The 27,379-nt window shown below is 42.8% G+C and overlaps 1 protein-coding gene across 2 annotated transcripts in view; it reads right to left on the minus strand.

Annotated features, from left to right (window-relative positions):
* Positions 1–13,221: 13,221 nt before the first annotated feature.
* The window catches only part of LOC121269635 (suppressor of tumorigenicity 14 protein homolog), a 94,107-nt gene continuing 79,949 nt past the window's right edge, over positions 13,222–27,379 (minus strand). For both annotated transcript variants that reach the window (XM_041174387.1, XM_041174388.1), the window contains exons 17-19: positions 21,804–22,075; positions 21,153–21,289; positions 13,222–13,777 (exon numbers count right to left, since the gene is read on the minus strand). In XM_041174387.1, the coding sequence (XP_041030321.1) occupies positions 13,616–13,777; positions 21,153–21,289; positions 21,804–22,075 (571 nt within the window). In that variant the 3' untranslated portion in view covers positions 13,222–13,615. The remainder of the gene's footprint in view (positions 13,778–21,152; positions 21,290–21,803; positions 22,076–27,379) is intronic.

Consider the following 27,379-nt stretch of genomic DNA (forward strand, 5'->3'; position numbering starts at 1 on the left):
GGATTCATGACTTACTTGCTTTTATACTCCGTGCCCCTATTTATAAAGCTCAGGATTCAGGATAATTTATTAACTGGTTTCACAACCTGCCCTGCCAACTTTAATAATTTATGCACATGTCCCTCTGCTCCTGCATTCCCTATAGAATTGTACCCTTTATTTTATGTCACCTCTTCTCGTTCTTCTGATCAAAATGTATCACCTCACACTTCCCTACATTAAATTTCACCTGCCACATGGATGCCCATTCTACTAGCCTATCTATATCCTCTTGAAGTCTATCACTATCCTCCTCACAGTCCACAATACTTCCAAGTCTTGCATCATCTTCAAATTTTGAAATTGTGCCTTGTACACCCAAGTCAAGGTTATTAATATAAATCAAGAAAAGCAGTGGCCCCTCCATATACCACCAACCAGTCAGAAGTAAGTAAATTTTCTCTAATTCATGTTTTTAAAAGACTCGAATTAAATAATTAAACCTTTGCATAATTTTAGCTACGTTAAAGACTAATAATTCAAAATACTACATGGTTCAAATTAAAATGCCTACTGGCACTAATATTTTTCACTTAAAAAGCATAGTTTTACTGACATTTGGTAATATATAGGAAAATAACATGATAGTAGATTTAGAAATGATATGGCCAACACATTTTCTTAGAGCTCCTGCACCTTAAAATTTGGCATTACATCACTGTTAATATAGATTGTAAATAGCTGAGGACCTGGTGGCAGAAATGAGGATCAGTGGTTCTCTATGTTCCTGGCCATGGATCACACAAGTGCTGAAGCTTGAAATAATTTCTTCTAATGATTTTCAGATCCCTAGCCACCAAAAGGAATTTCACGCTCCAGCATGACACTTTTTAATCCCCAGGTGTCCTTGGTTTATTCCCTGAATGATACTGAATCCAAGGACTCTAGGTATGGCCAATCTCTCATCATAAGTCAACAAGTCATCCACTTCCCGGGATGTCTTTAGTGATCGAAGTACTGCTTCAGAATGAGATTATTTGGAACATATCCTGGCCATCCATTTATGCAATATTCCCAAATTTTAGTACATTCTTCATCTGTTTTTTGTACCTTTCAAATTTCATCTAGCCTCTGTGTTGTCACTGGTAGAAATTTTGTGATCAACGAAGTATAGAACTCCACATCTTCGTCAAAATTTATATCCTGCTGATCAGGCTTGTCAACAGAAATGTGTGACCATGCATCCGCTGTAAATTGTTGTTTTCCTTGGACGTACTCAATTGTAGCATCAAATCTCATCAATCACAAACAAAATCTCTGGACTCTTGGTGGCGTATTTGCTAATTCTTTAGCATTTAATAACATAAACAATGGTTTGTGGTCTGTCTCAATGGTAAAACTTAGGCTTAAGATATAGTCAGCAAACTTCTCACAAGCCCATGTAGCTGCTAATGCTTCTTTGTTCCATTTCATTCAATGATTGAGGTGCATAATGGTCTGCGTTTACCATCTTTCTGAGTCTGAAAGAGTACCCCTAGCCAAGTTAATGATGCATCTGCAGCAACTATCATAGGCATTTCTGGATCTTAGTGAGCCAATATGTCTGTTGAAATGAGCACCTCTTTCATCCTTTCAAACAAAATTTGTTGATTATCTTCCCAACACCATGCTTGGTCTTGTCTAAGCAATTGTCACCATGATTCATTTACATGTACCAGATTAGGTAAGAACTTTCTTACTTGATTGACCATCCCCATGAAGCACTGATGCTTCATGATGTTGCAAGATGGTGGAATATCTTTGATTGCCTTGGCTTTTTGAGGATCAGACCTGATGCCTAATGTGTGAATGATGTGAGCCAGAAATGTAATGGTTGGTTGCGAAAACTCACATTTATTATTAAGAGTTAGTCCTTCTCTCACTCTGGCATCATGCTCCGATGTGGTGGATTTGTGGATCAGGATGTCATCCACGTGGCAGATGACACTTCCTAATCCTTTTAAAATGCTCGTCATTATCTTCTGAAAAATCTCTGGTGCCGATGTACTACCAAAGGGTAGTACCCTTTAAAGCAATATCTCCCAAAACAGTGTGAAGAATGTTGTGAATAGTTTAGATTCTTTGTCCGAAGGTGGTTACCAAAAGGCACTGTTTGCACCTAGTTTTGTAAAAATTGCACTTTTTGCTAGCCTTTCCAGACCTTCATCTCTCTTTCCACTGATTTGTTTAAGTGTGTGAGGTCATCACAGATTCACAGTGAGCCATTTGGTTTCGGTACTGGAACTGTACCTGAACACCAACTTGCAGGTTTTATTACAGGTGAAATTACTCCCTGATGCAGCATTGAGTCAGTTTCTTGCTTCATCTTCTCTAAAAGTGGATGTGGAACTTTCCTTGGGGTGAACAAGCACACTAATTTGGCATCTGATCTCAGTGTGATGTGATAAGATGTTTTCAGCCGCCCAAGACCTCTAAATAAGTTTGGAAATTTTGCCCTGAATTCTTCTGGTTTCCTTGGTTTCCCAATTTGTCTACTTTATAAATGTATTGTGGACCTGTGCATGCCTTTGGTTTTGGTTCACGTACAAAATTTCCGTGATTTCTCTTCCTTTGTGCTGAAGCAGCTAATTGTCCCTTGAGCTTCAGTTGAATGCCTGGACCTTGGAGTTGTTTGGTCAATGACTGGAGGAAGTCTTGCTTTAGCCACTGTTCTGTGTCTGAAAGAACTGAAGCTCCTGCTCCAGTGTCTAATTTGAAGTTTGTTTTATGTCCATTAACCATAATGTTTGAACTCCAGTAGTTCCTATTAGATCCTGTAATTTCTCCCAAGAATGGCACTTCATTGTCTTTTACATCTTCAATTTGTTGAATGCTACTTGCTTTAAATGGTTCCTCCTTAAATATCTGAGTTAGGAGCTTGTTGCTGTGGCATACAGCTTTAAAATGTTCTCTATTCTTACAGGAATGGCACTTGTATTTTTAGCGAGATATTCTTTGCGCAGATGCAGCCTTTCCCACCACAGTGAGAACCCTGACACGGCTACTGCGTGCTCTTCAGTCTTGCCCTGTTTTTGAGTAGGTGCACAGCCACTTCTGTGTCCTAAAAACTGCATTGTGTCAGTTGCTTTTCTCCACAACATCTCCCTGTTGCCTCGAATGAATACACAATTTTGCTTTCTCACTCCTGCCTGCATTGCTAGCTGCACAGCCTTTGATTGGGTTAAATCCTCCCTCAACTGCAGAAAATCTGATAAGGTCTCCTCTAATACTCCGGCAACAATGTCATTCCAAATTAATTGTCTTTCAAGGCTCCATATTCACAATTCTCAGCTCATTGATAAAATTGTTGATGAAGGAATCTATGTATGAAGCAAAAACTCTGTTGTCAAGTTACCTTACATCATTGATGATGTAGACTGTCCATTTACATTAACTCTTTACACTCATCTCCCCGCTAACCTCTAACTCTATTAAATACATTAATGGTGGAGACCTTGTTTCAAACATGGACAAAAGAGCTGAACTCCAGAGGTGACATAAGAGTGACTGCCCTTGACATCAAGGCATCCTTTGACCAAGTATGGTATCAAGGAGCCCTAGCAAAACTGGGGTCAATGGGAATCATATGGAAAACTCTCCGCTAGTTGGAGTCATACCTAGCGCAAAGGAAGGTGGTTGTGGTTGTTGGAGACCAATCACCTCAGCTCCAGGTAACATGACACAGCCGATGGTAAATACTGAGTTGTTCAAATCGCAGGGGAAACTTGAAACAACTATCACAACTAATTTTGAAATTTGTATATTTCGAGATGTGGGCTTTAAATTCAGTAGTAATAAGACTACTGCATCTTATTGGTTTTTACAAAACTAGGTTAAACATTTATTAACAAGAAAAATGGTTTTTAAGCACAAATTACTACTATAATAACTTCTAAATCCCCTAATTAATCTAACTCCCAGTTACACTTTCGTTAAGGTAACAGTAAGACACATAGATTTTAAAAGACCCAGCAAAGTAACACAGTATCCTGGACAGTCGAACTCAAAGTGAGTCTTTTCTTAACTTCAGTTCTTTGTATACAGCAGCTTGAGGCATAGATGCTGAAGGCTTTTCACACTTGTTTAGACCTTAGAATGCCTGCCTTTACACATAGCCTTTTCTCCTTTATACATATTTTCCCCTTTGAATGCAAATTCCCATTGTTTCACTATGTCTTTGGACTTTACTTTCCTGATCATAACAATTTCTCATTGTACCCAGTTTATCAGTAATCTTTTGGAAAAAATAAACACACTGTTTCTTAACTTCCTCTGGCTAGGTGTAATATTTCACTCCCTCTCTTTGAATCCAAGCTAGTCTGGTTTATTTAAAAGTGCAACTGTCCTTTTACACCTTATATTCTAAACTTTCCCCATGTTTACCTCTTAACATTTCAAACCTAGCTCATACTTTTAATACATTAAAGCCTTCAGACCAGCTGCCTTTAATCCACTTAAGTCTTTCTCACACGCACAGAGACATATGTAGACATGGATACCACTATTTTACAATAAATTCCAATAACATTATGAGGATTATTATATCTTCCTGACACAGGACATCATTGCAGGAGTTCCTCAGGGTAGTGTCCTAGGCCCAATCATCTTCAGCTGCTTCATCAATTACCTTCCTTCCATCATAAGGGCAGAAGTAGGGATGTTCACTGATGATTGCACAATGTTGAGCACCATACGTGACTTCTCAGATGCTGAAGCAGTCTATGTCCAAATGCAGCAAGACTTGGACAATATCCAGGCTTGAGCTGACAAGTGGAAAGTAACATTCATGGCACACAAGTGCCTGGCAATGACCTGCTGTTTGATCTTGTTTTTTGTCATTTTTTTTTCTAGTTTCTCTCTCATAATTTTATTCTTGCTCCCTCAAAATTATTATTTTTTCAATCTATTACTTTTGTCTTTGTCTTATTTATTTGTCTCTCAATCATTATTTGAAACTTTATTATGTTGTAGTTGCTATTGTCCAGATGCTACCCCATGCTTCCTTCTTTTACCTGATTTGGTTCATTTCCCACTATTAAATCAAGCACTGATTCTTCTTTTGCTGGGCTTCTTACATACTGGGAATAAAGGATTCCTGAACACACTGCAAAAACTCCATTACCTTTTCCCTTTTCCTGGCCTGTTGCCAATTTACTTGGGGATAGTTGAAATCTCCCGTGATATCCCTATTAACATGATCACTTCTTTCTTATCCTTTACCTCCATATAGACTCTGTTTCTAACTTAATGTTGGTTATATTAAAATAGGAACACCAACTCCGTATGGATCCCCAGTGGACACCAACACAGTATAGATCCATGGGGACACCAAATCTACTTAGACCTACAAGGAAGAACATGTCAGTATAGATCCTCAGGGAACACCAATACTACATTGATCTACAAGAAATGCCAACCCTACTCAGGCTTTCAAGACTACTCAGTTCCCCAGGGAATACCAAGTCTGTATATGTCCCCAGGGAACACCAACTCCACTTAGATGCAAATGGAACTGAAATACTGAGTACATCTACAAAGAATACCAAATCTACTCAGATCTCCAGGGAACACCAACTATAATAAAAACTCCAGGGAGGAACAAATCTATTCTGCTCCCCAGGGAACACTATCGCTATCTAGATCCTAGGAACCAACAACTGTACTTACCCCTCAGGAAACCAACATTGTATAGATCTTCAGGGAATGCCAGGGAGTTCACAGGGAACATGAACTTGTCATGGGCCTACTACTGGGTGTTAATTGTATATCAATTATGTTAATCATATGAACGTGGAGGGTATTAATTGGGGTTTCACTTCAAAAGATATAAAGAGATACTTACTGAGACTGGACTGGTTGTGTGAGGAGCTATATGCTTATAATGCTTAAATAAATGCTTGACTGAATAAAGTATCATCTTTCATCAGCTGGCTTTTCACATTAGAACAAAGGAAACGCTAACTACACCGGCCCAAAAGGTGTGCCAATTGCAAATTTACAAAATAGTTCCAGAATTTCACTTACTTTTTGCAGTAATTTTCATGCGATCGATGTCATTTAACACAACAGAGCTTCACTTGGGCACTTCTGCCTTGAGTCCACTTGAGAGTTGGCGCTCTGACTCAGAAGATTCATTACAATATCTGGATGTGGTACTACTCTGGTGCATACACCCACACAATACGACTTCATGCGTTGATCTGGACTGCCACAGTCTTCAGATCTGGAGTGTCAGGGTTGGACTGCAATTTACCAGCACAAAGGAGCAACACTACCAGTCAAACCAACCAATAATACAAATATATGTCATCATGGAAACTGGGTAGAGGATGGCAAATTTCTTCATTATACATCTATTCTGTGTGGACGATCTACAACAGGAGAGAATCTAACCACCCGCCTAGACATTCAATGGCATTAGCTTTGCTGAATTTCTCATCATCAACATCCTGGGGGTTACTATTGACCAGATCTGAACTGGACCAGCTATATAAATACTGTGGCTGCAAGAGCAGGTCAGAAGCGAGGAATCCTGCGATGAGTAACTCACCTCCTGACTCCCCAAAGCCTGTCCACCATCGACAAGGCACAAGTCAGGAGTGTGATGGAATACTCCCCACTTGACTGGATGAGTGCAGCTCCCACAACACTCAAGAAGCTTGACACCATCCAAAACAAAGCAGCCTACTTGATTGGCACCCCATCCACAAAAATTCACTCCCTCCACCATCAACACGCAGTGGCAGCAGTGTGTGCCATCTACAAGATGCACTGCAGGAACTCACCAAGGCTCCTTAGACAGCACCTTCCAAACCCACGACCACTACCATCTAGAAGGACAAAGGCAACAGACACATGGGAACACCACCACCTGGAGGTTCTCCTCCAAGCCACTCACCATCCTGACTTGGAAATATATCTCCATTTCTTCACTGTCGCTGGGTCAAAATCCTGGAACTCCCTCTCTAACAGCACTGTGGATGTACGGACACCCAATGGACTGCAGCAGTTCAAGAAAGCAGCTCACCACCACCTTCTCAAGGGCAGTTAGGGATGGGGAATAAATGCTGGCCTAGTCAGCAATGCCCATATCCCATAAATGAATTTTTAAAAAATTACATTATCCTCATTACATCTCTCCATTAAGTCTCAGCCTCCACCCCTGGTTAACAGAGATAACCATTCTGATGGTTTCACAAATTGTGGAATTTTCTTTCCTTCTCTGCCACCACTCTGCCTCATCATTAAGGACTCATAGCTTGATGCTGCTTGATGAATAAGTTGTCGCCATTTTGAACTATTGGTAGCAAGCTCCTCCCAGTCAGTTAATAAGGCCATAAAATGGGGTTCATTTCCAGTAGTTAGAATTGAAAAGCAGAGGAGTTTGATGGAGTTTGATCATGTGATGGGATACAAGGAGTTTGAAGTTTGATAGGTCTTAATGGGGGTTGGTAGCATTTGATGGAGTTTGTTGGTGTGATGGGGTTTGATAATGCAATGGGTTTGATGGTGTATTATGGGGTTGATAGTGTTTGATGGCGTAATGGAGTTTGATGGTGTATTATGGGGTTGATAGTGTTTGATGGTGTAATGGAGTTTGATGGTGTATTATGGGGGTTGATAGTGTTGGTGGTGTAATGGAGTTTGATGGTGTATTATGGGGTTGATAGTGTTTGATGGTGTAATGGAGTTTGATGGTGTATTATGGGGTTGATAGTGTTTGATGGTGTAATGGAGTTTGATGGTGTATTATGGGGTTGATAGTGTTTGATGGTGTAATGGAGTTTGATGGTGTATTATGGGGTTTGATAATGTTTGATGGTGTAATGGAGTTTGATTGTGTTTGATAGTGTTTTATGGGGTTTGTTAGTGTTTTATAGGACTTGATGGGGTTTAATGATGTTTTATGGGGTTTGACAGGGTTTGATGGGGTTTAAAGATGTTTTATGGGGTTTGATAGGCTTTGATGATATGACCGGACTGGTAGCTGGTTTATTATTAACTAGAATTGTGAACATGAAATTTGACATAATTGTGGCAAGGTTTAGAGCTGAGGGGCATTGTGTGATGGACTAGGGTCAGATTAGGTTGTAGGGGTGAGGGTCAAGGACTTGGGGTGGGCTAGGGTCAAGGGGCATTGGGATAGGATTGAGATTTGGGGCGCTAGGTGAAGGGCTGGGATTGGGGTTGAAGTTGGGGGTCACTCAGGGAGCGATGATTAAATTGTGATGGTTCTAAAGGTCCAATGATTTATCAGCATTTGGACTTTAACCAACATGTCTACATCACAATGCCCCACAACTTCAATTCCTTTCAACCCTGCAAAGTGATTTCTATCAATATCTTAGTAGAATGTTCTGCTTTTGCACTAATATGAGACTTTGCAGAATTAACCAAACTATGCAGGATATTCAAATTGGAAAGGACCCAGGCATTTCACAGGAAGAAACACGGTTCAGTGAAGGTTTAGTTCCAAGTGGCAGCACTTGAAACAAAGTATACACCATTTTATACCTCCCGCACTCTGAAAAACAACCATTCAATACTACCCTCTGTTTTCTGTACCTAAACCAATTTTATTTCCAAGGGCTTCAATTCTGCTAACAAGCCTTTTACTTAATTATATTGTCAAATGCCTTTGGAAAGTCCATCCACAACATCAACCACACCACCCTCGCCAACCTTCTCCATACTTAAAAGAACTTGATTATATTATATTTTCTTTCAACAAATCTATGCTGACTGCTGTTGGAATCCTGCAGAATTAAAGATGAGCAATAAACTACTTTATATCATGGAATCAATCTCAGCACAGAAGATGTCTATTCAGCCTGTCATGCCTACGCCAGCTCTGAGCAAGAGCAATTTAACATCCCATTCCTCTGCCTTTTCCCTGTGGGCTTGCAACTTCTTTTCTCTTCAAATATTTATCCAATCCCCTTTTAAAATCCACAATTGATGTGCCTGAGATGTTGCCTGGGATTTAAGTTATGGAGAGGTTGGATAGACTTGGGTTGTTTTCATTGGAACAGAGAAGACTGAGGGGCAACCTGATCGAGGTGTACAAGGTTATGAGGGACATGGACAGGGTGGATAGGGAGCAGCTGTTCCCCTTAGTTGAAGGGTCAGTCACAAGGGGGCATCAGTTCAAGGTGAGGGGCAGGAGGTTTAGGGGGATGTGAGGAAAAACCTTTTTACCCAGAGGGTGGTGATGGTCTGGAATGCGCTGCCTGGGAGGGTGGTGGAGGCGGGTTGCCTCACATCCTTTAAAAAGTACCTGGATGAGCAATTGGCACGTCATAACATTCAAGGCTATGGGCCAAGTGCTGGTAAATGGGATTAGGTAGGTAGGTAGGTAGGTCAGGTGTTTCTCACGTGTCGATGCAGTCTCGATGGGCCGAAGGGCCTCTTCTACACTGGGATTCTGTGCCTTCATCGCACTGTCAGGCAGTTAGCCACTTGCTGCATAAAAAGCTTTTCCTCAAGTGTCTGTTGCATCTTTTGCCAATCACCTTAAATCGATGTCCTTTGTTTCTCAATACTTCTGCCAACACTGTCTCTGACCACTCCGCTCTAATACTCTGCTCTCACTCCTAACTAGCTCAGTCTGGACCTCGAGCTTCATACCTGCTGAACTGATCGTGTGCGCGCGTTTGTGGTCCCTCCTTCTCTACTTCCCTTAGGTCCCTCCCACCCTGCTGACTGACAATCTCCCCTTCTTGCACGAATGCTTTCTTCTGCAGTATGATCGTGCTCTGAAATAACTACCGAGATGATGTTTTGGAGTGTCTCTAACTGAGGCTGCAGCTCAACTTCGCTGAAGGTGTTCAAAGGCAGTCATTTTTCCAGATGTGGCAATCTAGGTCAGATTTGCAATCCACAACTTTCAGATACTGCAGCTCTGATACACTTCCTGTGGTGCCTATACTATTTATTTACAGTTAAATACAAACAAGTAATTTGTTCTTAGTGTACCACACCATATGAGGGAGAGACAAGGCTGTATAGTGATCACTCCTTCCAGTACTCCGTGGATTTCCTGCTGGTGACTCCCTCACTATCTGATGCAGGCTGCAGCCAGCGTCAAAGCCCCAACCCTTCAGAATACAGTCTGTGTCCTTACTTCCATCATGTGTTCAACATCATGTTTTTGATTGATATAAAACCACAAAAGGATACACAATGTTGAGATGGTTGATAGTGAGGAAGATAGCTGTAGGCTACAGGAAGATATCAATGGACTGATCAGGTGAGCAGAAAGAGAAGTGTGAGGCAATGCATCTGGGGAGGGCAAACAAGGCAAACGAATACACAATAATTGGGAGGATACTGAAAGATGTAGAGGAAGTGAGGGACATTGGAGTGCATGTATGGAATGCTTTCCTTTATTAGCCGAGGCATAGAATACAAGAGCAGGGAGGTTATGCTGGAACTGTATAAAACATTAGTTAGGCTACAACTTGAGTACTGTGTGCCTCATAACAGAAAGGATGTAATTACATTAGAGAGGGTACAGAGGAGATTTACAAGGAAGTTACCAGGACTGGAAAATTGTAGCTATGAGGAAAGATTGGATAGGCTGGGGCTGTTCTCCTCGGAATAGAGGAGGCTGAGGGGAGATTTGATGGAGGCGTATTTTTGATTTGATTTGAGTGATCTGGATAGAGTGGATGGGAAAGAGCTGTTTCCCTTAGCAGAGAGGTCAGTGACTAGGGGACATCGATTTAAAGTGATTGGTAGAAAGATTAGAGGGGAGGTGAGAAAAACTTTTTTCATCAAGGAGTCTGGAACTCTGTGCCTGAAAAAGTAATAGAGGCAGAAGCCCTCGACTCATTTAAAAGGTGTCTAGGTATGCACCTCAAGTGCTGCAACCTGCAGGGTTACAGGCCAAATTCTGGAAAGTGGGATTAAATTGGGTAGCTCGTTTTTCAGCCGACGCCATATGATGGGCAGAGTGGCCTCCTTCTGTATTAAAGTTTTCTACATTTCCTAAATATCTGGAAAGGAGGAATATGCAGGAATGTGGGGAGAGGACAGGGAGGTGGCAGTACATGAATTGCTCCTTAGGAGAACCAGCACAGACACAATGGGCCAAATGGCCACCTTCTGTGCTGCAACAATTCTATGATTCTCAGGTCATTTACTACAGAACACACCCTGTGAAAGTAATGGAGGAGGCTGGGATATTAGTTGGTAGATACAATTTGAAATTGTGAGGGCTTTGTAGGCTTGACTGGGCTGACATTGTACAATGCCCATCTTTATATGCCTGACTCATTGCTGATAGTTCCAGCCTTGATTTTTTTTTAAAACAGCTGGATGGCTTACTAGAGCACTTTTCCATTATTTCATGGGATGTGGATGTTGCTGGCTAGGCCAACATTTATTGCCCATCTCTAATTGCCCTTGAGAAGGGGGTGGTGAGCTGCCTTCAGCTGCTGTAACCAATCTGGTGTAGGTACACCCACAGTGCTGTTAGAAAGGGAGTTCCAAGATTTTGACCCAGCGACAGTGAAGGAACGGTTGATATATTTCCAAGTCAGGATGCTGTGATTTGGAGGGGAATTTGTAGGGGTGATGTTCCAATGTGTTGGCTGCCCTTGTCCATCTAGGTGATGGAGGTCCTGTGTTTCAAAGGTGCTATCATAGAAGCCACTTCAAAGTATGAGGCTGGAGTTACATGCAGGCCAGTCAGGGTTTGGTCCCTTAAGGACCTTAATGACCTGTTGCACTTTTACAGCAATCCACTGTGTTTCAGTCTGTTGCCAGTCCACAAATTACCAAATTTAGTGTTGATAATATTGGCTGAACAACTCAGGACCATGAGTTTAAAAGCAATGAGCAGGCTCGAGGGGCTGAATGGCCTACTCCTGCTAATTCTCATGTCCTTATGAGCTACTGTACACACATTCAATAATTGATCAATACATTAATCATTAATATCATTACCCAGCTCATGTTGGCGGTATAACTTGAACCATACAGCAGAATGCCATTACTAGGCCAGGGGTCTCAGTTCAACCACTGCTTTCAGTCACAGTGATGTAGTCAGTGGGTGGGTGAAACTACAAACCATGTCCAAAGGATCAAAAGCTTTGATTACAGTTTGTGATGTTAACCCAAAAGCACCCAGGTAAATAATGCTGTATGAATAGAAATAATCAGACATGACAATAGGACAAATCACAAACACCAAATAAGACACTCAATTATTCTGTTTATTTTATATAGAAAACTTTGAATATAAAAATATTGCTGAGCAAGAGCCTGTAGCAGTAAAAAATATTTGCTCTAGTGTAAAATCAGAGAGCAGGATTTAAAACAGCCTGCACACTGTATCATGGAGGCACTTTCATTTCTCTGATCCACATCTTTCTCACAGCCCCACAAACACAGCCCTGTGCCAGTCAAGGAGTTGACTGAGTCAGGTCTGCTGATCCAAATATCTCCTTTACAATTCACCTTCATGGCAGAGTCTGATTTACTCTCATGTGGCCAGCCCCGGCTTTGCACATTTCAGTCTTGGGAAGTGGACAAACCTCAATGTAAAGGAGCTGAAGGTTTGAACAGAATGAGTGATTCTTTGATTAGTGAGTGACAACAGTAACAGTGAGGCCAATCTCAACTACTCACTCTTACAGTTGTCATTTCAGCCAACCTAGTAAAACAGGTTTAGAAAACCCATCATATTGTACACTAGACATAGAATGAGAGCACGCACAGTCTATTGTTATTCGATAAAATTCTTCAAGATTCACCAGGAGGTTCTAGTGTCCCATATTGGGCTTCACATTTAATCCTGAGAAAATAATTCTGGCTCCCAAAAGGTTTCTGAATAAGTGTAACACAGACAATCTAAACTAAATACACATTACAAACAAGTGGAAAAACATTACATCAAAGGATCTGTTATTATTTTGCAAAGTGAACTGATGACATTAACAGGCACATATGGTACAGGCTGTTTCCCCCTCCCCCACAACATAGTCCGTCCATACCACCCCTCCCCCCAGCGCAGTCCGTCCATACCCCCTCTCCCCAGCGCAGTCTGTCCATACCCCCTGCCCCCCAGCGCAGTCCGTCCATACACCCTGCCCCCCAACACAGTCCGTCCATACCCCCTGCCCCCCAGCACAGTCCGTCCATACCCCCTGCCCCCCAGCACAGTCCGTCCATACCCCCTGCCCCCCAGCACAGTCCGTCCATACCCCCACCACATTACTGACTGGTCAACCCCAACCCCCCAGCCCAGTCATCCATCCCACTAACTCAAAAAGGGAGCTGTGCAGAAGGGGGAAGGGAGAATGCTCTGGAATGTTTCAGATCAATGCCATTACACTGTGAATATTGATTGGTTCAGTAACATGATAAGTAGCCAAACGTCCCACAGAACATCTTCACTCAGGGAATGTCTTTACGAAATTTTATACATTATCTACAAGTTCAGAAACCGCTTCAGTGTCAGGCATCATATGGTACAGGTAAAAGTGAAAGTGTGCTCCTAACTTCAGTTCTCTGATGGATCAATTCAGCGGATAGACCCAGGGCAGAGTAAGAATCGGAAAAAAAAAATCAGCCATGTGGCCCTCAGCACACACTAAACTCCAGAGCGCATCTTGATCCACTGCCGGAACTTTGCAGCCTTGGTGTAGACCCCTGGTTTATTCCTTCTCGCACATCCATCTCCCCAGCTAACAATTCCAGCTAAGAACACTCGTCCATTTCCCTCCACACTGGACATAGGACCCCCAGAGTCACCCTGAAAACACAAAGTGAAACCTTTAGCATCATGGACCAATAAACAGCCAAGTATAGGCTTGGTTACTAGAGTTCAGATAAAACAAATCCACTGTTGTAGGTTATATTGCTGTTAAACTCTTTATTTCCAGAGACTCATGATGCTCAATTTAAAAAAAGGTCAAATGGTCCCAGCATTTGAAGAGCCCCTCGTCATTCTGGCTCCAGATTACACTCAGCTGCTTTCTGGGTGAGCACCAGCAGTAATTGATTGCATATGCCAGGGGAAACATATGGCACAGCAAGTGAACCACACTCACAGACCCCTTCTCCTACACGTAGATCCCTTCCCCCACTCACACTACTAAATCTAACTCTCAGAACTCCCCAACCCCACTCGCAGACCACTCCCCCAAAACTCACTCTCAGAACCCCCCAACCCCCTACCCCATCACTCTCGGTTCAGCAATCACAAAGCAGCAGCAAAAAATGGCAATGACTAAGGAAACACAAAGCGCAGCAGACCCACGGGAACACCTCCACCATCATCCCAATTTGGAACTACAAGCACCGTTCCTTCATTGGCACTGGGTCAAAATCTGGGTGCTCCCTCTCTAACATCTCTGCTGTGCTTCAAGGCAGTGGCTCCCCACAATCATATCTTAATCATGGAGCTATACAGCACAGAAACAGGCCCTTCGGCCATCGTGTCCGAGCTGTTGGTACAGTGTGCATGTGTGTGAGAGAGTGAGAGAGTGAGTGAGAGAGAGAGTGAGTGAGTGAGTGAAAGTTGGTGAGATAGATGGGGGTGGGGGTGTGCGTGTGTGTGTGTGAGTGAGTGAGTGAGAGAGAGAGTGTGAGTGACAGTTGGTCAGATAGATTGGGGGGGGGGGGTGGGTGTGTGTGTGTGTGTGTGTGTGTGTGTGTGTGTGTGTGTGTGTGTGAGAGAGAGAGAGAGCATGCATGCGAGAGAGAGAGAAGTTGGTGAGATAGATGGGTCATAGTCAAAGTTATACAGCATAGATACACGCCCTTCGGCCCATTATGTCCGAGCCAGCCACCAAGCACCTATTCTTTTCTAATCCCATTTTCCAGCACTTGGCCTGTAGCCCTGTATGTTGAGGTGTTTCAAGTGCTCATCTAAATACTTCTTAAATATTGTGAGGGTTCTTGCTTCTACCACCATCTCCAGGCAGTGTGTTCCAGATTCCAACCACCCTCTGTGTGAAGACATTTTTCCTCAAATCCCCTCTAAACTTTCTGCCCCTTTCCTCAAATCTATGCTCCCTGGTTATTGACACCTCCTCTAAGGGAGAAAGTTTTTTCCAATTACCCTATCTATGCCCTTCATAATTTTGTATACCTATATCTCTAAGGAAAATAACTCTAATCTATCCAGTTTCTCTTCATAGCTGAAAAGTTCCAGCTCAGGCAACATCCTTGTGAATCTCCTCTGCACCCCCTCCAGTGCAATCACATCCTTCCTATAATGTGATGACCAGAACTGTACACAGTACTCCAGCTGAGGCCCAATTAGCGTATTATACAGCTCTAGCATAACCTCCCTGCTCTTATATTCTATGCCTCGGCTAATAAAGGCAAGTATCCATATGCCTTCTTAACCAAAACAAAAACTGCTGGAAAAACTCAGCAGGTCTTACAGCATCTGTAGAGAGAAAGACAGTTAACTTTTTGAGTCCATAAGACTCTTCTTCAGAGCTAAAGAGAAGTACAAATGTGGTGAAATATATACTGTTTAAGAGGGGTGGAACAGGTGAAGCTGGAGAGAAGGCCAGCGATAGGTGGAGGCAAAGGAGAGATTTTGTCATAAACAAAAGGTCAAAGGGGTGTTGATGGTGGTGATACAGGCTAAAGGAGGTGCTGATGGTGACATTAAGAGTAGAAAGCAGGATGAGCAAGTGACAGAGGCCCTAGTGGGAGTGGGGTGGGGGGAGGGGACGGTGAGGGGGAAAAAGATCAAAAACAAGCTAACAGCTGGGGATAAAACAATGAATAAAAATGGAAATAAATTTAAAAAAATAATAAAAACAATTGGGAAAAAAAATAAAAATTTAAAAATAAAAATGATAATTGAAAGAAAGGGGGTGGGGATGGAGGAGAGAGTTCACGAACTGAATTTGTTGAACTCAATACCCAGTCCGGAAGGCTGTAAAGTGCCTAATCGGAAGATGAGGCATTATTCCTGCCATTTCAACACTCCACCCTGCTCTCAGGCCCACATGTCTGTCCTTGGCTTGCTGCATTGTTCCAGTGAAGCTCAACGCAAACTGGAGGAACAGCACCTCATCTCCCGACTCGGCACTTTACAGCCTTCAGGACTGAATATTGAGTTCAACAATTTCAGATCATGAACTCTCCCCTCCGTCCTCACACCTTTTTCAATATTCCTTTTTTATTTTTAAATTTTTATTTATTTATTTTTCCACTTATTTTTATTACTATTATTTCTTAAATTTATTTCCATTTTTATTAATTGTTTTATCCCCAACTTTTAGCCTGTTTTCGATCTTTTCCCCCCATCACCGTCCCCTCCCCCCACCCCACTCCCACTAGGGCCATTGTCACTTGCTCATTCTGCTTTCTACTCTTAATTTCACCATTAACATCTCCTTTAGCCAGTATCACCACCATCAACACCCCTTTGACCTTTTGTTTATGACATCTTTTGCAATCTCTCCTTTGCCTCCACCTATCGCTGGTCTTCTATCCAGCTTCACCTGTTCCACCCCCCTTAAACATTATATATTTCATCAGATTTGTACTTCTCTTTAGCTCTGAAGAGTCATACGGACTCAAAACGTTACCTCTGTCTTTCTACAGAAGCTGTCAGACCTGCTGAGTTTTTCCAGCAGTTTTTATTTTTGTTTCAGATTTCCAGCATTTGCAGTATTTTGCTTTTATCTTGGTGCCTTCTTAACCACCTTATCTACCTGTGCTGCTACCTTCAGGGATCTGTGGACATGTATACCAAGGTCCTTCTGATTCACTGTACTTCCACAAGTCCTACCATTCATTGTGTATTCCCTTACTGTGTTAGTCCTCCCAAAATGCATCACCTCACACTTCTCAGGATTAAATTCCATTTGCCACTGCTCTGCCCATCTTACCAGCCCATCTATACTGTGATATAAGGCTTTCCTCCTCATTATTTACAACACCACCAATTTTTGTGTCATCTGCGAACTTACTGATCATACCTCCTGTATTCATGTCCAAATCATTAACAAACAACAAGGGTCCCAGCACCACTCCCTGTGGTACACCACTCGTCACAGGCTTCCAATTGCAAAAACAACCTTCGACCATCACCCTCTGCCTCCTGCCACTGAACCAATTTTGGATCCAATTTGCCAAATTGTCCTGGACCCTATGGGCTCTTACCTTCTTGACTATCCTCCCATGCAGCACCTTGTCAAAAGCATTACTGAAGTCCATATAGACCATGTCAACTGCACTACCCACATCTACACAACCAGTCACCTCCTCAAAACATTCAGTCGAATTTGTTAGACATGATCTCGTCCGACAAAGCCATGCTGACTATCCCTGATTAATCCCTGCCTCGCCAAGTGGAGATTAATCCTGTCCCTCAGAATTTTTTCCAATAGTTTCCCTACCATTGATGTTAAGACTCACTGGCCTTATTTGTACCTGGTTTATCCCAACTACACTTCTTGAAAACTGGTATCACACTCGCTGTCCTCCAGTCCTCTGGCACCTCTCCTGCGGCCAAAGAGGATTTGAAAATTAGTGTCAGAGTTCCTACAATCTCCTCCCTTGCCTCACATAGCAGCCTGGGATACATCTCAACTGGACCTGGCGATTTATCCACTTTTAAGCCCGATAAAACCGCTAGTTCCACCTCCTTTTCAATGCTAATTTGTCCAAGTATATCACAGTCCTCCTCCCTGATTTCTACACCTACATCGTGCTTCCCCATAGTGAAGACAGATGAGAAGTAATCATTTAAAACCTCACCTATGTCATCCAGCTCCATGCAGATTGCCACTTTGGTCCCTAATGGGCCCCACTCTTTCCCTGGTTATCCTCTTGGCCTTAATATCTTTATAAAATGCCTTGGTATTTTCCTTTATCTTGCCCACCAGTGTTTTTTCATGCCCCCTCTTCACTCTCCTAATTACTTTTTTAAGTACCCCCTAAACTTTCTATACTCCTCTAGGGCTTCTGCTGTTTTAACCCCTCTGTATCTGCCATAAGCCTCTTTTTTTTAAACCTTATCCAGTCCTTTATATCCCTTGCCACCCAGGGTTCCATGGACTTGTTGGTCCCACCCTTCACCTTTACGGGAACATGTTGGCCCTGAACTCTCACTATTTCCTTTTTGAATGACTCCCACTGGCCTGATGTAGACTTTCCTACAAGTAGCTGCTCCCAGTCCACTTTGGCCAGATTTTGTCTTATTGAAATCGGCCTTCCCCCAATTCAGTACCTTTATTTCCTGTCCATCTTTGTCCTTTTCCATAACTACCTTAAATCTTACAGAGTTATGGTCACTATCCCCAGATGCTCCCCCCCACCAATGCTTCTACCACTCACCTGGCTTCATTCCCTAAGATTAGGTCCAGTGCAGCCCCTTCTCTTGTAGGACTTTCTCCGTGCTGGCTAGCTCAAAAAGCTCTCCTGGATGCACTCCTCTAAGCCTTCCACAGTAAGACTATCTCAGTTGTTATTGGGCAAATTGAAATCCTCTACTATCATTATCCTTTCATTTTTACACTTCTGAGATTTGCCTACATATCTGCTCCTCTATTTCCCCCTGACTGTTTAGAGGCCAATAGTGCACTCCCAGCAAAGTGATTGCCCCCTTTTTGTTTTTAAGTTCTACCCATATGACCTCATTTGAGGAACCTTCTAAGATACCATCCCTCCTTTCTGCAGTAATTGACTCCTTGATCAATAGTGCAATGCACCTCCTCTTTTACACCCCATCATGCCTGAAAATTCTGTACCCTGGAATACTGAGCTGCCATTCCTGCCCTTCCCTCAACCATGTTTCTGTGATGGCAACAATATCATATTTCTATGTGCTAATCAATGCACTCAATTCGTTTGTCTTACTTGTAAAACTCCTTGGATTAAAATAGATGCAACCCAGCCTTGCATTATTCCCTTGTACCTTAACAGGTCTCTGCCTTCCAGACTGACTTAGTTTCTCTTCTATATTTGGTTGTGCTACTGTACCTCCACCTGTATCCCATCCCCTTGCCAAATTAGTTTAAACCCTTCCCCCAACAGCACTAGCAAACCTCCCCTCAAGGATGTTGGTCCTGTTCCGGTGCAGGCCCGTCCAACTTGTACAAGCCCCACCTTTGCCAGAAACAGACCCAGTGATCCAGGAAACTAAAGCCCTCCCTTCCTGCACCATCTCTTCAGCCACTCATCCATCCTCTCTATCCTCCTATTCCTATACTCACTAACATGTGGCACAGGGAATAATCCAGAGATTATAACCTTTGAGGTCCTGCTTTTTAATCTGCTGCCTAGCACCCTAAATTCTTGTTGCAGGACCTCATCCCTCTTTCCACCTATGTCGTTGATACCAATTTGAACCACAACATCTGATTGTTCGTCCTCCCCCTTCAGAATGCCCTGCAGCTGTTCTGTGACATCCTTGACCCTGGCATCAGGAAGGCAACATATCATCCTGGAGTCATGCGTACAGTCACAGAAGCACCTGTCTGCACCCCTCACTATTGAGTCTCCTACCGCTATTGCTCTTGCACTCTTACTCCTCCCCCCTTGTGCAGCTGAGCCACCCACATGACTGTGAAATTGGCTCTGGCTGCAATCTCCAGAGGAACCTTCACCCTCAACATTTCCCAACGCACAAAAATGGTTCGAGTGCAATGCACTCTGGGACTTTCCTGACTACCTGCCTGCCTCTCTTCTTCTGACTGGTGGTCACCCATTTCCTCTCTGACTGCACTTTAAGCTGCTGAGTGACCAAATCTAAAGACGTGCTATCAACATAACCCTCAGCCTCGCGGATGCACCGCTGCGTCTCCAGCTGACACTCAAGCTCCGAAACCCATTGCTCAAGCTGGTCAAGCCAGTGGGCACTTCCTGCATATGTGGTCACCCAGACGGCAAGGAGTGTTTAAGAATTCCCACATGTACAACACACGGGACTGAACTCCCTTGCCATAGCTTTTATTTGTTTTTAATTAAAAGAATATTTTCTTAAATTTAAGCTCTGCTCTGCTCAGTGAGGTCTTGCTCTTTACAGCCCCTTAGGGATGGGCAACAAATATTGGTGACCTCACGTGCCAAGAACGAACAAAAGAATGAACAACTCCCTACAAGCATCTGGGCCTTCAAGGCTCCAAAGGCGCATGTGAAGAAAGCCAACAGGTTGAAGAAGCCCAATTGCTACCAGTTTCATTAAACTGGTCTGTGGCACTGTGGCAGACCTATTACTACTGGATGCACCGATTGCCCTTCCAGCATTTGGTCCACAGATTCAGCAGGGACTCCAAGACTGACCTGTGCTTCCACAGTTTGGTCATCACCGCCTGTAGGAGGCCAGTGAGGCTCTTTGACGACATCAACCTGTGCACCCTCTGTGCTAAATAGATTATCATCAACATCATCAAGAACCACCAGATTGGGAATATCCACAGGGAGAGTGAACCTGAGCTAAACATCTCCTGACAGCTGCAAAAACATGCATCAGTGACTGTAATGAATCACTGGCACCCTCAGCTGTGATGTGTGGATTAGGTACACATGATGGAAACAAATCAGGATGAGAATCTCCAACTACAGGATCCTAAAAATGAGATTCCTGATGGTCACTGACCTGAAATATTAATTCTGTTTCTCTCTCCACAGATGCTGCCTGACCTCCTGAGTATTTCAAACATTTTGTTTTTATTTCAGATTTCCAGGAACTGCAATATTTTGCTTTGAGATTCCATTTGATGGGTTTTAATAAAGTTTTGAAAATGATTGAATGAAAAAAGGAGAAGCGAGTAACTGTATACAATTGGCTGAAAGGATGGACAGAACAAAATTAATGTCGTGGAAATTAATTTCTCATATATTCGAACAATCAGGTAAAAGGTGTGGATGGGCTCAGAGGGCTGATTACTCAGTTCATTCCACATTCTATTCACACTGGAGGGTTGCAACGTCCCACTCTCACTAAACTGCTGCAAGAGGAAATGAAATATTGCTACCTTATGGTGTCGACCTCAATGAGGGAACTTTTGCGGGTGAATCAATGTCTCTAGAGAGACACAAAGAGTTAGTGCAGGTACAGGTGCTGTCCGGAAGAGGAAATAACTGCTACACCTAACCTAACACCAGCTCATGTGTATGAAAGAGATTGTCAGAATGTTATGGGGTCACCTTACCTGACAAGCATCAATGCCTCCACTCAAGAATCCAGCGCACAACATGCGGGAGGTTACAGTGCTGCTCAGCAGCGTATTACATATCGGTCTCTTTATGATTCGTAACTCAGCTTTCTGCAACACTTTGGCCTCATAACCTACAGGAGGAAGAGGAAAGGGAGGAAGTTACACATCATTTACTCCACATAACTTACCAATTATAATAAACCTCTTAAGACAGGGTTCCATATCAGCAAAGCCGTCAGCTGAATCCAGTGATATCAGCCTGTTCCAGGAACTCGCCCAGCTCCCTTTTTAAATGCTTACATCCACTGCATGAGCTGATAATTTATTGTGAAGTTCTGTAATCCTCTGGGAAGGGGAAAACCTCCCACTGTCCAAACTATCGGCAACATAACTCCTCAATTGGCCTTCTCTGCCCTTCCAACCCTGATTGTTTCAATTCTTATCAACATTCCAAGCCCACGAGAGTTCAGAGCTCCAGCTTAGTGTGTGCATGATGTGCAGGAGGGACTGGTGCTATCAATGTTTCTGCTACATAGTGCAGATCACCACGTTTAATTGGACAGTTTGTACCAGCTTGGATCAAACAGCACAAATGAAGGAAAATGGCATCAGAATAAAGTGTTAAAGGCTACATGCTTCACTCACCATCTTCCTTCAGTTTCCCCCAGCCTGTGACCCAGACGCTTTTGCCCACAGGGAAGCTGTGTGTTGCATCTGGGAGGCAGATGGGCTGAATGACATTGCTGAAGGCTACAGGACTAGACAACTCCAACAGGGCAATGTCATTATCGAATGTCTGTAAATTGTAAGACTCATGAACAATGATCTGTTTGATGTCCCTCTTCACCACTCGATCATTCAACTCCAACTGAACATGAAGCCCAAGGTATGCAGTCCAGAGGTTAGGATCAGAATATCTACAAGAAAAGAAATGTAGAGATTAGTAAGGGATAGTGGTGGCAAAAGACAGGGCGCGACAGAGAGATTTAAATTGAAGAACAGAGGGACAACAGATAGAGGTCAGCAATGGTGGCTGCTATAATAAGTATCACGTTAATAAGAAGCAGAATCTTTGATTTTGCATCTAAAGGCACAGAAAACAGCAGCACTGATATGTTTTAGCTATAGAATATCCTCCTGAAATGTACACCATAGAAGGACTTTTGACCCATTGAGTCTGTGCTGCCTGTTCTGAAATGCAATTCAGTTAGTCCCAATCCCCCACTCTTTCCCTGTCTTCCTGCAATTATTTCTCCAAGTATATACATAGTAAAAGGTAGTAAGAGGAGGAGTGGGTTGCGTAGGGACCAAAAGGGAGATTTACACATGGAGCCAGGGGGCATGCCTGAGGTATTAAATGAATACTTTGCATCTGCTTTTATAAAAAATGATGCCAAGCAGTTCATGGTGAAAGAGCAGGTAATTCAGACACTGGAAGGGTTTAAAATTGATAAGGCGGTGGTATTGGATGGGCTCTCTCTACTTAAAGTGGATAAGGCACTAGGACTGGGTGAGATTCATCCAAGGATACTGAGCGAAGTGAGTGGAATTTGCAGAGGCACTAGCCATAATTTTCCAATCATCCTTAACTTCAGGGGTGATGCCAGAGGACTGGAGAATTGCAAGTGTTAAAAAGGGTTCAAACATTCAAAAAAGGTTGTAAAGATAAGCCTAGAAACTACAGGCCAGTCAATTTAACTTTGGTGGTGGGAAGCTTCTGGAAATGATCATTTGGGACAAAACTAATAGTCACTTGGGAAATTGCAGATTAATTAAGAAAAGTCAGCATGGCAAATCGTGTTGGGTTTCTATTTAATGAGGTAACAGAGGGTTGGATGAGGGCAACACTGTTTACGTTGTGTACATGGACTTCCAAAAGACATTTGATAAAGTGCCACACAACAGGCTTGTAGGCAAAGGTGTAACACATTGGAATAAAAGGGACATTAACAACATGGATACAAAATTAAAACAGAATTACCTGGAAAAACTCAGCAGGTCTGGCAGCATCGGCGGAGAAGAGTTGACGTTTCGAGTCCTCATGACCCTTCGACAGAACTTGAGTTCGAGTCCAAGAAAGAGTTGAAATATAAGTTGGTTTAAGGTGTGTGTGTGGGGGGCGGAGAGATAGAGAGACAGAGAGGTGGGGGGGGGGTGTGGTTGTAGGGACAAACAAGCAGTGATAGAAGCAGATCATCAAAAGATGTCAACGACAATAGTACAATAGAACACATAGGTGTTAAAGTTAAAGTTGGTGATATTATCTAAACGAATGTGCTAATTAAGAATGGATGGTAGGGCAATCAAGGTATAGCTCTAGTGGGGTTTTTTATTTTTTTTTATATAATGGAAATAGGTTCCACTATAAAAAAAAAACCCTACTAGAGCTATACCTTGAGTGCCCTACCATCCATTCTTAATTAGCACATTCGTTTAGATAATATCACCAACTTTAACACCTATGTGTTCTATTGTACTATTGTCGTTGACATCTTTTGATGATCTGCTTCTACCACTGCTTGTTTGTCCCTACAACCACAACCCCCCCTCCACCTCTCTGTCTCTCTATCTCTCTGCCCCCCACACACACACCTTAAACCAACTTATATTTCAACTCTTTCTTGGACTCGAACTCAAGTTCTGTCGAAGGGTCATGAGGACTTGAAACGTCAACTCTTTTCTTCTCCGCCGATGCTGCCAGACCTGCTGAGTTTTTCCAGGTAATTCTGTTTTTGTTTTGGATTTCCAGCATCCGCAGTTTTTTTGTTTTTATATATATATATGGATACAAAATTGTCTGATTGACAAGAAACAAAGAATAGTTGACAGCGGTTATCTTTCAGACTGAAGGAAGGTTTGTAGTGGAGTTCCCCAGCGCCTGCTTTTCCTAATATACAGGACAGTTTCAAATTTTGCAGATGATACAAAACTTGGAAGCACTGTGAACTGTGAGGAGGACAATGTATAACTTCAAAAGGACTAACACAAGGTTGGTGGAATGGGCAGACAAGTGACAGATGAAATTTAATGCAGAGAAGTGTGAAGTGATTCATTTTATTAGGAAGAATGCAGACAATATAAAATAAGGGTACAATTCTAAAGGAGGTGAAGAAGCAGAGGGACCTTGATGGACATATGCTCAAATCATTGAAGGGGGCAGGACAGGTGAGAGTGTGGTCAATAAAGCATAGAGCATCTGAGCTCTATCAATAGGGGCATAGAGTACAAAGAGCAAGGAAATTATGTTAAACTTGTATAAAACACTGGCTTGGTGGAGTATTGTATCCTGTTCTGGTCACCACACTTTCGGAAGGATGTGAAGGTATTGGAGAGAGTGCAGAAAAGATTCACTAAAATGATTTCAGGGATCAAGAACTTCAGTTACATCGATAGTTTGGAGAATTTGGGACTGTTCTTCTTGGAGAAAAGAAGGTCGAGAGGAAATTTGATAGAGGTAGTCAAAATTTTGAAGGGACTAGACAGATTAGAAAGGGAGAAATTGTTCCCATTGGTGGAAGGATCGTGAAACAGAGGGCACAGATTTAAGGGAATTGGCATAAGAAGCAATGGCTGCCTTAAAAAAAACCTTTTCATGCAGCAAGTGGTAAGGATCTGGAATGCACTACCTGAGAGTACGGTGGAGGAAGATTCAATTGAGGCGTTCAAAAGGGAATCGGATCATTATTGGAAAAGGAAAATTTGCAGGGCTGAGGGGAAAAGGCAGGCCGAGTGGCTCTCAGTGAATTGCGCCTTCAGGGGGCCAGCACAGACAACTGTCTAAATGGCCTGTGTCTGTGCTCTAATCATTGTATGATTTCTCCAATTTCCTTTTGAAAGCTACTATTGAGAATCTATCAAGCAGTGCATTCCAAAACTAAACCACTCATCACATAAAATATCCTCTGGTATTTCGCCTATTATTTTAGATCAATGCCCTCTGGTTTTTGACCCTTCAATCACGAGAAACACTTTCTCTTTATTTATTCATGAAGTTAAACACCTCCGACAAATCTCTTAGCCTTTTATGCTCTCTCCAGCCTTTGCTGTAACTGTAATCCCTCATGCCAATAAATATTCCAGTAAATTCCTGTACAAAGCCTTCACATCCTTAAAATGTGGTACTCAGAACGGAGCAATAATCCAGCTGGGGACAAACTTCTGTTTTATATAGGTTTGTGTAACTTTCCAGCTTTTGTACTCTGCCTCTATTTATAAAAGCAAAGATCTCATATGCTTTATTAATTATTTTGTTATCCAACTCTGGTGCATTCAAGGGTTTGTGCACATTCACACACACCTTTTTCTTGTTATTCATTCACAGGATGTGGGCTTCACTGGCTAGGCCAGCATTTATTGCCCGTCCCTGGTTGCCCTTCAGAAGGTGGTGGTGAACAGCTGCCTTCATGAACCACCGCAGCCCATAAGGTATAGGTACACCCACAGTGCTGTTAAGAAGTGAATTCCAGGATTTTGTCCCAGCGACAGTGAAGGAACGGCGATATATTTCCAAGTCAGGGTGGTGAGTGGCTTAGAGGGGAACTTGCAGGTGGTGGGAATTCCCATGTGTCTGCTGTCCTTGTCCTTCTTGATGGCAGTGGTCATGAGTTTGGAAGGTGCTAAGGAGCCTTGGTGAATTCCTGCAGTGCATCTTGTAGATGGTACACACACTGCTTCTGCGCGCCGGTGGTGGAGTGAGTGAATGTTTGTGGATGTGGTGCCAATCAAGGGGGCTGCTTTGTCCTGGATGGTAGCTTCTTGAGTGTCGTGGGAGCTGCACTCATCCAGACAAGTGGAGAGTATTCCATCACACTCCTGACTCGTGGCTTGCAAATGGTGGACAGGCTTCGGGGAGTCAGGTTGTGAGTAACTCATCACAGGATTCCTAGCCTCTGACCTGCTCTTGTAGCCACAGTATTTATATGGCTAGTCCAGTTCAGTTTCTGGTCAAATAATCCCCAGGATGTTGATAGTGGGGGATTCAGTGATGGTAATGCCATTGATGTCAAGGGACGATGGTTAGATTCTTTCTTGTTGGTGATGGTTATTGCCTGGCACTTGCGTGGTGCGAATGCTACTAGCCACTTGTCAGCCCAAGCCTGGATATTGTCCATGCCTTGCTGTATTTGGACATGGGCTACTTCAGTATCTGAGGAGTTGCGAGTGATGCTGAACATTGTGTAAACAGCAAACATCCCCACTTCTAACCTTATGATAGAAGGAAGGTCATTGATGAAGCAGCTGAAGATGGCTGGGCTGAGGACACTATCCTGAGGAACTCCTGCAGTGATGTCCTGGAACTGAGATGACTGACCTCCAATAACCACAACCAACTTGCTTTGTTCTACGTATGACTCCAACCAGTGGAGAGTTTTCCCCTTATTCCCATTGACTCCAGTTTTGCTCGGGCTCCTGATGCCACACTCAGTCAAATGCAGCCTTGATACTTAGGCATATAAACATTAAAAGGAGAATAAGAGAAGGGGTGAGGCAGATTTTGGAGAAATGCATGGGGACAGAGGAACTAAATTACAGCTTTGTGTCTGTCTTTACCAAGGGAGAAGATACTGAAGTCATAGTAAAAGAGGGAATAGCTGAGATACCAGATAGGATGGAAGATGATAGAAAGGCTGGCAGTATTTAAAGTTGATAAGTCACCAAGACCAGATCTAATGCATCTGCTGATATTGAGGGAAGGAAGGATAGAAACTGCTAAGGCACTAGCTATAATCTTCCAATCAGCCTTCGATACAGCAGTGGTGCCAGAGAGCTGGAGAATTGAATATGTACACCCTTGTTCAAGGAAGGGTGAAAAGATAAACCCAGCAACTACAGGCCAGTCAATTTAACGTCAGTGGTGGGAAAGCTTTTAGAAACAATAATTCAGACAAAATTAACAGTCATTTGAAAAATATAGATTAATTAAGGAAAGCCAGTGCAGATTTATTAAAAGCAAATCACATTAACTAACTTAATTGTGTTTTGTTTTCTAATGAGATAAAGGAGTTTGATGTGGAGTATTTGGACTTCCAAAAGGAGTTTGATAAAGCTCCACATCATCAGCTTGTCAACAAACTTGAAGCCCATGGAAAGGAACCGTTTAACATGGCTACATAAAATAACAGAAAACGCTAGAAATGCTCAGCGGGTCTGGCAGCACCTGGCAAGAGAGGAACAGAGCTAACGCTTCAGGTCTGTGACCTTTCATCAGAACTGGAATCAGA

This window comes from Carcharodon carcharias, chromosome 25 (assembly GCF_017639515.1).
Source record: "Carcharodon carcharias isolate sCarCar2 chromosome 25, sCarCar2.pri, whole genome shotgun sequence".
NCBI classification, from domain to species: domain Eukaryota; kingdom Metazoa; phylum Chordata; class Chondrichthyes; order Lamniformes; family Lamnidae; genus Carcharodon; species Carcharodon carcharias.